Source organism: Serinus canaria, chromosome 1A (genome assembly GCF_022539315.1).
Source record: "Serinus canaria isolate serCan28SL12 chromosome 1A, serCan2020, whole genome shotgun sequence".
In the NCBI taxonomy this organism is placed as follows: domain Eukaryota; kingdom Metazoa; phylum Chordata; class Aves; order Passeriformes; family Fringillidae; genus Serinus; species Serinus canaria.
Window position 1 is genome coordinate 66,120,350 of NC_066314.1, and position 13,387 is coordinate 66,133,736.

Here is a 13,387-nt window from a genome sequence, read left to right on the forward strand (position 1 = left end):
CTTTCTCTGTTTCCTCTTGACTGCTTATCTTCCTAATATTGTGGAAGATGGAAGAGCTCTAAATTGTGTAGTAGCTCATCCACTGAATTTATTTTTTTTTTTAAACCAAAACCCAAACAGTTTAAAGTTGACCTATACTGCTTATGAGTCTGCTTATTTGTAAATGAAGATCATGGGGAGTTTTCGGAGTCTGGTTTTTTCTGCTGTGCATGGAGGTGTCCCAGCACTTCAGTGATGTAAATTGTGCTTGATGTTAAGGAAGTGAAAATCACCTTGGAGGATGTATAGCAGGGGTTGGCAGGTGTGGTTCCTTTCATGTAGAGTATTTCTCTTGGTGGCCACTTGCTTGGTATCCTGTAGTGTGTGTTTGAGGGTGAGGTGCACTGTGCCACCAATGCAAAACTGTGTCTGTTTAATGCCAGCTGAATTGTCCCAAAGTTCAGCTCATGCTTTTTGGTGTCAGTCAGTAAAAATAGTGGAAGTCTTGCTTGAGCTTGGGCTGGCTGAAGAGACTCAAGTGATATGAGCAGAGTGCACTGCCTTGAGGAGGCTGCTGGCTACCTCTGCTGTCTGGACTGGACCCTGTGACCACTCTGGGCACTGGGATGTGTTCTGCAGATGTGGGATTTATTGTCGTGATGTGAACAGGACAGAACTCAGAAGCTCTATGGACAGATAGAAAGGAAAACACATGGGAAATTACTCCATAGGCTCAGTGACTGTGTGAATCTCTAAGATGAAATGCAAGATTAATTTAGGTGCCATATTTTTTTTTCCTTATTAAGGATGCTGAGTAGCTGGCAAGTCTCAGTTGAAACAAACCACCAGAGGGCTATAGGCATTTTTTGCTTTGTTTGTTGTGGCTTGGTAGAACAGCTAATCTTTTGGGGGGGGTAGGGAGTTGTTGTGGGTTGGTTTGTTTTTTATTTATATAAGGCATGTAGGTACAGGGGTAGAAAGAGGGTAGTAACAATGCTGCATGTAATTCATGCTGCTGTACATTAAGGAAATTATTGGAAGAGTAAACCTGTACCTGGTTTATAATGAATGCCCAAGATCCCTGTTCTATATGGAAAAATGTAAACACCTCTGATAGCTCTTTCCTGACCAAAACAAATCTGATGGGAAGGATCTGGATAAGTGGAAACAGCTAAGAAAAAGCTTATTGAATTCTCTGAGCTGAACAATTGTTTCACTGGCTGCTCATCTCCTTTTAGGCCCCTGGTACTGCAGAATCACGTGCTGGGACGCCTTGCTGTGTGTCCTGGCTTGTCAAAACAATTTAATGTAGGTGGAAAGGAATGAATGAAATGAACAGAGTAGGCTTGATGCATCTGTTTCAGTTTGTTCAAAGGGCAGCCCAGTGATTGGGATGTGACACTTAGGTCCTCCAGGGAAGCTATCAGTTTAGGAAGAACAATGCTGTCTATTTTATAAGGTAGTTAAATCCATTTTAGGAAGCAAGCTCTCCTATAGTTTGACAGCTTTGTATATTTTTAAAAATATTTGGGCTATATCTGCTCAGCATGTGCCTGCTGAGCTACTACAAGAATGTGATTTGCTGACTTCTAGATTTAGGACTTTGTCTTGTCTGCCTAAGATTGCTTATGATAAAAAAAGACCAAAAAAGGAGAGAGTATATCCATTTTTAAATTTTATTAGTGGGAATTCCAAAATTATTTGGTCTTTGAAGGATAGGATATCAAGCTGTATATTACTAACTGTTCCTAAAGTGCTGGCTTCTTTATAAAATTAAGTTTCCTAGGCTTATGGAAAACTACTTGTGAGTATTTCTACTTTGTTTAGTTTTTGTCTGTTTGATTTTTAAAAAAAATAAAAATCAACAAAACCATTAAAATTGTCTAACTGAGCTTGTACTTGGTGAAACTGCAATGTTAATCCGTGAAACCTATATTTTTGCTTTCAAATGAAAACAACAAATATGTGTGGAAATGATCCATCTATGTACATATTTAGACCATGAATTATAGGAAAAAGGCTGCAGGGGATAAATCTGCTTGTCTGATTCACACTTATAATAATTTAAGCAAAAGGAGGGCATATTTTGAGTGATAGGCCACAGATTTCATTACATCTGTAGAAGTGGAGATACAGCTGAGAGTCCTGCAATTCTGTACACTCCTGCTCAGAAGCCACGATGGATTTTGAGTACTGCCCCCAGCAGCTGCCTTGTTGGGAAGACACATCAGGCCTTGAGTCTTTTGGAGAATGCAGTTATAACTGAGGATGGTAGAAACCGTTCCCTTCCCAAAAGAGAGTGCAAAACACTCTTAAATTTTCACTAAGTGATGATGGCTTCTTTCTCTCAGCCACAGCTATGCTATACAGCTACTTTCTGGATTCCACGTGATGCCAAGATACTCTCATTCCCCTGCTTTTCCTGAACTATTTATACCTAACATGGCTGGTAACATCTCAGTCTCCCAAATTACATACAGTGTTCTATTTTACTTGCTTATTTCAATATTTTAGTAGCTGCAGCTGCTTAAATTGCATTTTTTGTACAAAAAACAAGCATGAGGTGAAGTTGTCACTTTTGCCCATACTAATAGCTCAAAGGATGCCAACATGAATTTGGATGGGCTCTATTTTAGTCTGTGTCTATGCAGCCTGGGAGATCTTGCTGTCTAATATTTTTAATTACTCAGGTTTTGAAAATGGACTTGTCATTTTAAATTGTATGTTGGCCTGAAGGCCGGCTGTTTGCAAGTTGCATTAGAATGTAATTTGTACAGCTAAAACCAGTCATTGTGTATACAGAATTTGTTGGTATAATTGTACAGGAGACTCAGTATTTTCCCGAATGTTTGGGTTGTGGGTTCTTTTAAAGTATATTGGCAGTCTTCTGTAACCTAGCATTAGTGTTCCTTTAGGAGAAGAATATAAAAACCTGTTACAGATGAGGGTGTGGGTTGTGTGTCCAAGGAAATGAGGGTAGTAAAATGTAGTATGCACTGCTGGGCTTAGGAAACAAGTGGCCTCTCTGTCTTTTTCTTCCAGCTCTGTTTAATGTTCCCTTTTGCTGCTGCAGTTATGTACTGAAGGGTGCAGGGTTTCCTTGGTTGCAGAAACATAGCTGTGTTCCTGGGTGAAAGTTTTTGGCCTGTGCTTTGTCCAGACTTGTCCCAGATCACTGGGGCGCTGTGACTTTGAAAGCAGTGTTGTTTTACTTAGACTATTGCATGGTCTTGGTAGGTTTTTAATGCCAGCACTGAAGTGTTGAGTGTCTGTGCTGAACGTCACAGCTGTGTTTGCAGGAACATGATGCTGCCCTGGATGTGACCAGAGAGAGAAATGAGTCCAAATGTGAGTGAGTGCCTCTTAGGAGTCTGTTAATTGATAAGAGTGATTAGCACTTGTTAGTTTCTATTTGGGGACAGTAGTACAGGGGCAGGGAAAACTGAATAAAGCCCTTAAGGGAGATTGGGTTACGTGGGTTAAAATGAGGCTGTAATGAAATACACTTGACTTGATATTAAGTGTAGGTCTAAAACTGGTTAACAGTGTTCTTGTAGATAACTTGTTAGTATGCACACAATAAAGGAAATGTAACCCAAATGTGTATCAAATCTTGGGTTTGGACAAAAATGAATGCAGGTTTTCATACTGACTATTTAAAAGTAATAGAAAAGTAATTATTGCAGCCTTTTTTGTATAATGACCATATATAGTAGCTGAATTTACAGCAATGTACAGTGGCTTAAAGTGAATTATGAGAGTCAAGAGCAGAGGCTGAGAATACTGCTTTTTTTTCCTGTAAGGAAGATGATATTGTGATTGTGTTGTTTGAAGCACTGGTGCATGTGTGTGTGGTCAGCTGTACCTCTTGCAGATCACTGCTTTTCTGTCTCAGCAGTTTGAAGCAGTTAAGATCGAGGTTTGAAACAGAACTTGTGCTGCCTTGTTCAGTATACTGAAAGGAAGGCTATTAGAGGGGTAAGACAGCTCAAATGAGAGTACTAATTACACATAAAAACTCCTGCAACACCTAAACAGACACGAATGCTCAGTTGTTGGTGGAGTGTTTCTTCAAATGTTGTATCAAAACTTGTGCAAATATGCTTATGAAAGAATGGGAAGAGGTGGTAATGCTGATTTTTGCAGAGTGAAGTAGTTGTAGGATGGAATGATTTTTGATGTCTCTAGATTAAATTAGTCATACATAAGGATTTTGCATTTTCCTAAGAATTGTAAAGGTGAGTGACATTCTAGACACCAACAGGAAACTGATCCCTGAGGTGATTTCCAACCTGTTTTCAGACTTTTACCTGGGGAAGCTGTATACTACTGAAAACTGGAGCTTTATCTGAAAAAGAAGTTTGTCCATGCCTAAACATACTCTGTGAACCTTTTAGAAAATGTTGATGGCCTTAGTGAATGTAGGATGGTTTAGATATTACGTGGCTGAATTATATTGAGAAAACACATGACCTGTAAACAAAGAAAGAGGAATTACTATCTGGAGCACAGTGGGAGTATAAGTAAATCCTGTGTGTTTTTACTGCCTCCTTTTAATGGAAAAGACAATGTGAGATCAAGTGACTTATAATTATTACTCAAATCTGACAAATAGGTCTTCAGTTATTACCAAATAACTGTTAGAAACAATGCTTCTGCAATTCTTGGCTATAAGTATATCCTGAAATATTTTGTTTCCTAATGCAAACTGCCTATGGACCCAGTATGTGCCAGTCAGTCAGTCTGACTGGTGAGCAGTGCATTGGTCATGCCTTGGCAAACTGCATGGCACAACATGACATCTTCTCTTTGAGATGTGCTGCTCATTCAGGTAATAGCTGCTCCAAGTCTTGGTGATAGCTGACAGCCAGCTGCAACACAACAGTCCAGGAATGCTGTTTTGTGTTCTGCCCCTGGCCAAAAGATTGCTTTCTGTCTCTACTGGGACTTACAAGAGTAACTTTTTGGTTTTGTTGACATGAGATTTCAGGAAACTTGCTCAATCATGAGGTTCTGCATTTAATCAAAGAAAATCCAGTTAATTCCCTTGATGGTCTACAGCTACAGGAACATACTGTATGTTAACAGAGGTTAGATGCTTTACCCCGCCTATGGGTGGCTAATCCCATCTGTTAACCAGTGGTCTGGACAGACATCTAGGAATAATGAAAGGTTATTGTTATGTACAACTTGAGAGGGACATGCTTTAAATGATCTGATTTCATTCTCAAACACTGAAGTGTTCAAGACATTATATCCCCTTTCCACCTCAAGTCAGGCAGCAGCTAAATTTATTAAGAATAGTAAAGCAGGAGAAAGCAGAAAGAGGAGTTAATCCACATACATGCAGTTCTTAACCCTGAGAGCAATAGAATTATAAAGGGCAACATATTATTAAAAAACTGTAATAGAATGTGTTGAAAACAGAGTATTTGAAGGTAATTGCAAACCAAATGGCCTTTAAGACACGTGATTCTTGTGTGTACCTAACTGTTTTCAAGTTGCTGCCTCTCAATAAGAAAATAAAGCAAAATGTTCTGATGCACCTTTTCTTTTTCATTAGGATCGGAAGCTGTCCAAGTCAGAGCGACAAAGATTTAAAGAGGAAGCTGGGATGCTGAAAGGGCTTCAGCATCCCAATATTGTCAGATTCTATGATTCCTGGGAGTCTACAGTCAAAGGAAAAAAGTGTATTGTTCTTGTGACTGAGCTCATGACGTCTGGAACATTAAAAACGTAAGTAAATTCAGACAAGTCACAGCGTTTCAGTTTCATTAGCACAACAGAGCATTAGAAGTAGGTGAGATTTAGAGTAGATGAGAACAGAGCCCTTCTGCTGAGGGATAATCTACTGTAGGAACATTCTTGTTTAAGAGGAGAATTACTAGCATTGCAGGGCATGGTAGAACATGTTTTAAGTTAGCAAGCTTGTCAGTTCTTACTTGTGATGTCCCAGTAAGCATATGCACAAGACTTCTGGATTTTAAGAGCTCAGGAAGGCAATACTTAGTTTTCACGTCTCTGAATTTCTTTGTTTTTTTTTCTCCAGCTGCTTTCCGTTATGGATGAGCTAGTTAGTAAAGTTTAAAGCTCAAATTAAGTCACCTCTTTTGGGAGGTTTTGGGTGCTATCACAATACAAATAATATGTAAAAAGAAAAAAAAAATCACCACCTCTTAGTTTATGTGAAACTTGCTGAGCTTCAGATAAAAATCCTACAGCTTGGACCTGTGAGGCAGCAGAGTACACCTCGTGGTGTGCTGAAGGCCAAGTTAGGAGTGCACTGGAGCTGCAGCTGCTGTGAGGGCCTCTAGTGGTGCATGGGGCTCACGGGGGCTCTGCTCTCTGCCCCGACTGGGAGTGTGTCCCGAGCTCCAGCTACCATCCCTCTGCTGGGAGTAAAGCTGCCTGCTCTGCACTAAAGGGGCTCTGCTCCTCTCTGGGAGTGTGTCCTGACCTCCAGCCAGCATCCCTCTGCTGAGAGTAAAGCTGCCAGCTCTGGAATAAAGGGGCTCTGCTCCTCTCTGGGAGTGTGTCCTGAGTGCCAACCACCATCCCTCTGCTAGGAGTGAAGCTGCCAGCCAGCTGTGCAATAAAGGGGCTCTGCTCCTCTCTGTGTCCCAAGCACCAGCCACCATCCCTCTGCTGGGAGTAAAGCTGCCAGCTCTGCAATAAAGGAGCTCTGCATCCCTCACTTTGTTCAGTGCCCATTTCACTCTTGGAGAGGCATTCACACCCTACATGTGTAAGCAGGCTGCAGGAGCTGGAAACAGTTTGTCTTTGGCTGAAATAGCCTGTGAATGTCTTCTGTTTTTTACCGTGCTTATTGATAGCTACAAATGGACATTCTTAAGAAGAAAAATGGCTCTCTGGGAGTCTGGGCTGCAGTTACAGGGAAGTGTTTGTCTCTTGAAATATACTGGATGGCTAAGGATATGACAACATTCTTTAGGTGTATGTTCAGTGGAGACATTTCTCAGGTTGTTTAAGATATTTCAGGTAGAATAATAGATCTGCTGCTTAGTGTGCTGTTTTCAGACAAGTAATAAGTTAATGGTTTTGCACCTCTGTACTGATGCCTTTAAATAAAGCTTACCTAATTTTCTGCTAAATGTGTAGTGCTAAATTTATTTTCTTTTTCTCCCTTTTAAAACTCCTTTATCCCTCTCACAGATTTTAATATTTGGATTGGCTTACATGGTATCATAAGCAAGATGAGGAAGTAATAATAGAAAATTATAAAGTAGGGTGTTGGTAGGAACAAATACCCTAGATTTTCTCTCTGTGGGATTATTTTGTATCTTGAAATAAGAAAGTCTTTTTATTTAATCCAGAGAAAAGTAATAGGCTCTTTAATTGAAAATCCTTTAGAGCTCTGGCTAGGGGTTTTCTCTACTCTTGTATAGCTGGTGTTATAACTGGGATTTAGTTTATTCTAGTCCACTTTAGTTGAGACTTGACAGGTGAACTGTATGGGAGATTTCAAGTGTGCCTTAATTTACTACTTCATGTTCTTGTGGCTTTTTCCTAGATTTACACTGTACATTTGTGTTTGCATGTATTTGACTATTACTTCCATGTCTTTTTTCAATATGTTTACCTTACCTGCATTTGATAAAAGTGATGCCTTTCTTCTTTTGGTACTTGGGACATCGACATTGTTGTCACTTGATGTAAAAAAGTGAATGGAATACGAGTGTGATGGTATCTTAAAGGAAATTTTCTCATGTTTTATTTATTAAGAATTCCTATAGCTCCTTGAGCTCTGTGTAATTATAATTACTGAAACTTACACCAGAAACCTCCTGAGGTCTCTTCAAGCCCAAGTTCTTCTATGATAGTAGGAAAAGTGAAAACATACTGGCTAGTAGGCTTGTCTATTTTTGTGTATTTGTATGTGCTTCCATTTTTAAATTGTTTTCTGCATTAAGTGGCATGTGACTTAATTCAGGTTAGTGTTATGGAACAGTGACAGCCACACTGCACAGTGTTGGGTGATGGTTGGATCCAGGTCCTTTAACAGGGAAAAGCTGGCAGTGGACTAGCATATTTGTAACCAAGAATGTAATTAGGCATTCCAGATGCTGAACTGAAGTGCCCCTACCATGTGATCTTTGGAACAGGCTCAAGAGAGATGAATGAGGGTTGTGTCAATAGCAGGAATTCAAGTGGTAGCTGGTGCGATTCAGAACCTCCTTCAGTTTGTCTCCTTCCTTGGCTTGGCTTTTTCCCTGCCTTCCTTTACATGCTGACACCTGATTTCCTCTGGAACTGACTCAATTGCTTTTACAGAGTTATTTTCACAGCAGGATCATTGCTAGCAACTTCATTTTCCAGATCTTGTTTTGAACTGGAGAAATTAAAGTACAGGGGATGAATTTCTGTGTTGAAGCTGATTGAAGTGATTTCATTGGGACTGTACCTCCTAGTTAAGTGAATCTGCAGAAGAGACTGACCACTGTCATAGAATAATTGAACACAACTTGCTTTTAGTTTTAAGGTTGCAGTGGCTAGACTCCATGCTGGTCACAGGATTTACTAGCAGTCTTTCTTAGTGTGAAACTTGTCTTTACCTGAGACTCTGACTGAGTAACATTGCCCAAACAAGAAAAAAGTCCTTGCACTACAGAGCATGCTAGGTCCTTTCTCTACATGTAGTCTGGCCTGTACTTTTTCAGAAGGAACAAAACAGCTCTTCACTTCAACTTATGTTAACAAATAGAGGTTGAGAGAAAACCCTGCTGGAAAGCACTTGAAAACTGTCAGAGGTTATGCACCTTGTGGCAGCTCTAATCTGCTGAAGTTAAGTAACAAATAAGATCTTAGTCTTAGGTTATGCTCATTGAGAAATATTTTTGGTATGAAATTTGATTCTTCCTACATCGGGTTTCAAGGAGTGGCAAAGATAGAACAGTTAAGGTTGGATTGCATTCTACCTGCAAAAGGATACAGACTTTTGTATAAACTCTTCCACCTCAGTTATTTGACAGAGCCTTTTTAAAGATTTCTCTGCCCTGTCTCCATCTGTCCATAGTACTAGTTGGTTTCAGGTGATCAAACCCTGTCCTGCACCAGGGAGGGGATCTCTAAGAATTTCTAATTATCTTGTTAACTCCACAGGTAAATTTGAAGCAGACTTGAAATGTAATGTGGAAACCTTGAACAGAATGCTTGATTATTCTTGTAAATGAGGCACTAATGATTTGAGAGCTCTTGCAGTTTTCCACAGCTCTGTACTTAGTTGGTTATTAACATTTTGGATCTAGTGACCCACCTTCCCACCCAGTTTAAATTAATCAAGGTAGAGACTGTAAGTGTTTGAGAAGTTAAATAGGTAAAGAACTGAAATTAATGAGCCTTGAATTATTTGTCATTGAAGCAGTGCCTTGAAATTTAGCAATCCAGCTGTCTAATTACTGTAGAATGATTTTGTATGCAGAGGTGTTATTAGCTAGGTACACCAAGCTTTCACATTTTGTTTCATCATTATAGTCTGCTGGCTAGAAGAAAGGGCATGGGTTTTGTAGAGGAGAATCATCTTTAGCTCCTCTGAAGTAATGAAATGCTCTGGTAGATTTTAAAATAGAAGTTTAAGTTGATACATGTCTTTAATTACTGTTTCTTTGCTTCCAAACAGCAAATGGTATGGTTTAATCTCCTGTTTGTTAGCAGAATCTGTTTAACCTGTTGTTACTGTTTTCATTAGGTATTTGAAAAGATTTAAAGTGATGAAAATTAAAGTTCTACGAAGCTGGTGCCGTCAGATACTGAAAGGTTTACAATTTCTGCACACACGTACTCCTCCCATCATTCACAGAGACTTAAAATGTGACAACATCTTCATTACTGGCCCCACTGGATCAGTCAAGATTGGAGACCTTGGTCTGGCAACCCTGAAACGAGCTTCCTTTGCCAAAAGTGTGATAGGTAAGCCTCTGCTGTTTTGGAGGCTGCTGAGCCAGTCTGCTTCTTTGGAGACCTGAGTGTTTTAAGAGCTTTCCTAAAAAAAAAAAAAGCTTACAAAGGTACATGTTCAAAGCCTGAAAATATGTAGGCTTTGTCTCTTGCTTGCTGAGGTCATTCTGTATTCCTAATGCAAAGACATGTTGCAATTTTGGTTGTGCTTTTGTTGTCTATACATTAACATTAGCTATATCAGAATATAGAGTTCTTGTCCTGCCCAACAATATAACATCATTGATAAAACCACTCTTCACTACATAAAAATCTCACCTTTGATGTGGTGCTGCTTCAAGAAATGTATATATGCATTTTGGTGACCAAACAACATTTTGATGTTTAGTGTAGCATTAGTTCATACAGCCAAATTTTATTTTCATTGTCACCAGGGGTTAATGTTGAATCTCTTGCAGCTTGTGAGTAATCAGAAACTGAGAAATACCAAAGAAAGTCAATATTATGTTAAATAATAATGCAGACTGTGGTATAACACCTTACTCTGGGAGTCTGTAGAATGTGGATTTGTGTGAGTTAGGAGGGTGCATTGGGAAGTAGTGCTTTATTCTGTCTCTGTCCCTGTGTATCCATTCATAACCTTTTTCCGAAATTGGTTTGGTGGAACTAGTATAATCTTTCTTGTGAATTCTTGAAAGAATTGGTTTTATCAGCTTTGTTTTTATAGTTGGGTCAGTAGACTGCAGGGAATGAAGTTTCTTTCACTCTCAGTATTTAGAGCTTGCTAAAATTCAGCATTACTCAACAGTCCTGTGCCAGATTCCTAGCTGGGATCAATGGCATATACCTGTAAATTTTCTTGCAAGCTGTCACTGAAATATTTCCTGCTTCTTACCAGGTCAAAATATTAATGGGGAAGAAAAGAATGGTGTTAAAAAACATAATTTCTTAAACATATTTGGCATATCTTCAAATTTATCACTGGAAAATTACCATCTGCTACATAGTTATCTGTTAATGATTAGCCTTTGGATAAATGACTGCAATTATATTCATTTTGGTTTAGCCTGGTGAAAACAAGCAATGGGGTGTAGTATGATCTGTAAATTGTCTGGAATCTGGTGTCTGCAGGAAATAATTCTGTGTTTAAATTTACAAAAAGCAAACTTGCATCTCTGGCTTAAAGTAAATCTGGTCATGCAATGCAGTCCCTTAGTTTGCAGAGGGGATCTGTGATGCTTCACTGGGCAATAATTTTCTGCACACTATTTAAATGGGACTTGTTGAATCTCACGCTCTATGCCTGTAACTCAATCTCTCTGTATTTCTGAGTATTTTTGACTGTAGGATGTCCCTCACTAATGCCTGTATCTGCAGTAGGCCTATAAATATACTGCAGGTGGGAAGGTAAGTATATGAAGAAAAGGGCTCTGGTGAGTGGCCTTTGCAGAAAATTACCTCTTATCCTCTTTTCACGGAGATTTTTATTTGTAACAACAGAGCTTTTCATTGCAAGGCCTTACCTGAACCATTCTACTTCAGCAAGTAGATGGAGAGCACCAGGTCAGAGACTAGCTATGGGCTCTTACCAGTACTACTTCTTTTGCAGCAGAGGGCAGTCAGGTAATTTATGAAACAAGGTTTAATGTGCCTCTTTTCTTACAGGGAGAAAAGGTAAGTGCCTTAACTCTAGTATTTGGTTTGCAGCCTATGGCTAGTCTAAAGTTTTCCCCTCTTCTTATCCCCTCCCCTCCTGTTTGATTTCAGGCTAATCCAGTCTGTTCTGATATTTGTATCAACTAACATACCTAAACAGGGAATTGCCTCAGTTCTCATGTGCCATTGTTATTCCATAAAGGCCTTGCAATGGAAGACTCACAAAGTACATTGGTGCAACAGAGTCACTAAGGGTTTCCTCCCTCTTCTTTTTGCCTCCACTTTCTCTTGTCTCACAGGTTTGCCCAGCCGCTTGTCCCTGCGGTGAGTAACGCCAGCAGCCTCTGCTCGCTTTGAGACATTTAGAGTCTGAATCGTTCTTTTAATTTAAGGTACCCCAGAGTTCATGGCCCCCGAGATGTATGAGGAGAAATATGATGAGTCCGTTGATGTTTATGCTTTTGGGATGTGTATGCTAGAGATGGCCACATCTGAATATCCTTACTCCGAGTGCCAAAATGCTGCGCAGATCTACCGGCGAGTGACCAGTGTAAGTCCCTCCTCACTGCTGAGCCTAAAGCTACTGCTGCTAGCAGCAAAGGACTGCAGCTGGGTAGCACCAGTGCTGTGCAAGTATGTGGGGAAAAAAACCTGAAAAGAGATTATTTTGGGTTGAGTGCGAAGTTACAGGGTGGTTGAACTCACTGAACATCTGTCAGAAGCTTGTAAAGTATGTGAATAAATAAAATTTAGTTTCTACCAATTTTTACACCATCCTGGGCCTTGGAAAGCAGGTCCTTTGGAGGCATGGTACCTCTGAGAGGATTGAATCAGACAATGGTAGTCATTTCAGGAATAGTCTTATCAACACCTGAGCTACGGAGCATGGCATTGAGTTGGGTGTACCATATCCCCTACCATGCACCAGCTGCAGGCAGAGTGGAGAGGTACAGTGTTAAAAAGCGCCATGAAAGCATTGGGTGGGGGACCTTTCAAAAATTGGGAGCAGCATTTAGCAAAAGCCACCTGGTTATTTAACACCCAAGGCTCTCCTAACCGAGTGGGCCCTGCCCAGTCTGAGCCTTTGTGTACAGCAGATGGAGATAGATTCCCAGTAGTACGTCAGAAGTTTGTTAGGGAAGGCAGCGTGGATCAATTCTGCCTCAAGTTCATCCTCTTCTGTCAGTATATAAGAAAAAAATATGAAGAAACCAGCCCTCCAAACCAAACTAAAAAAAATAAATGCACTAGAATAATAACAGATTATTTTCTAAGTCACTTGGGGGATGGTGGAAATAGTTCTGTCTTGAAGAGGAGCTGGTAACCTTATTCTCTACAATAAAGCTGGATAACAGATTTAAGCACTGGCTTAGCTGCCTGCCAGTTGCCTAGAGTGATTTTAACAGTTCATTGAATTCTGAGTGGCCCTTAGCTCTCCTGTGTTTTGGGGGCACTTCTTATAATGATGAAGTGGAAACACTTGATAAATAGCAGGAAGCTATTCCACCCTGGTAAGTACTGGGCAAGTGTAGTGGTGGAGAGGGAGGCATTGTGGGAGAGAACAAATAAGGCTGAGAAGGCAATCAAGATATTAGAGCTGGCCCATCTGACCAGACTGAGGGGAACATGCAGGCCCTGAGTGCAGGAAGCAGAACTGCAGTGCTAGAAATGTGCAGTATGGGTGGCTAGATTTAATCTGTGATACCTGTTGTGAAGACTGTACCAGTACAGTGAAACAAATATGTTCAACCTTGTGACCTATGCATTAATAAAGAATAGTGAGATGGCTGCTTGGGGAAGTGAAAACTCCCATTGGATTTCTCAGAACACCTGTACA

General features: G+C 40.1%; 1 protein-coding gene across 1 annotated transcript in view; it reads left to right on the plus strand.

The window, feature by feature from the left end:
• The window catches only part of WNK1 (WNK lysine deficient protein kinase 1), a 98,805-nt gene that overhangs the window by 26,426 nt on the left and 58,992 nt on the right, over positions 1 to 13,387 (plus strand). The window contains 3 exon segments of the mRNA XM_030238085.2: positions 5,543 to 5,715; positions 9,686 to 9,906; positions 11,943 to 12,100. Coding sequence (XP_030093945.2) covers positions 5,543 to 5,715; positions 9,686 to 9,906; positions 11,943 to 12,100 — 552 coding nt within the window.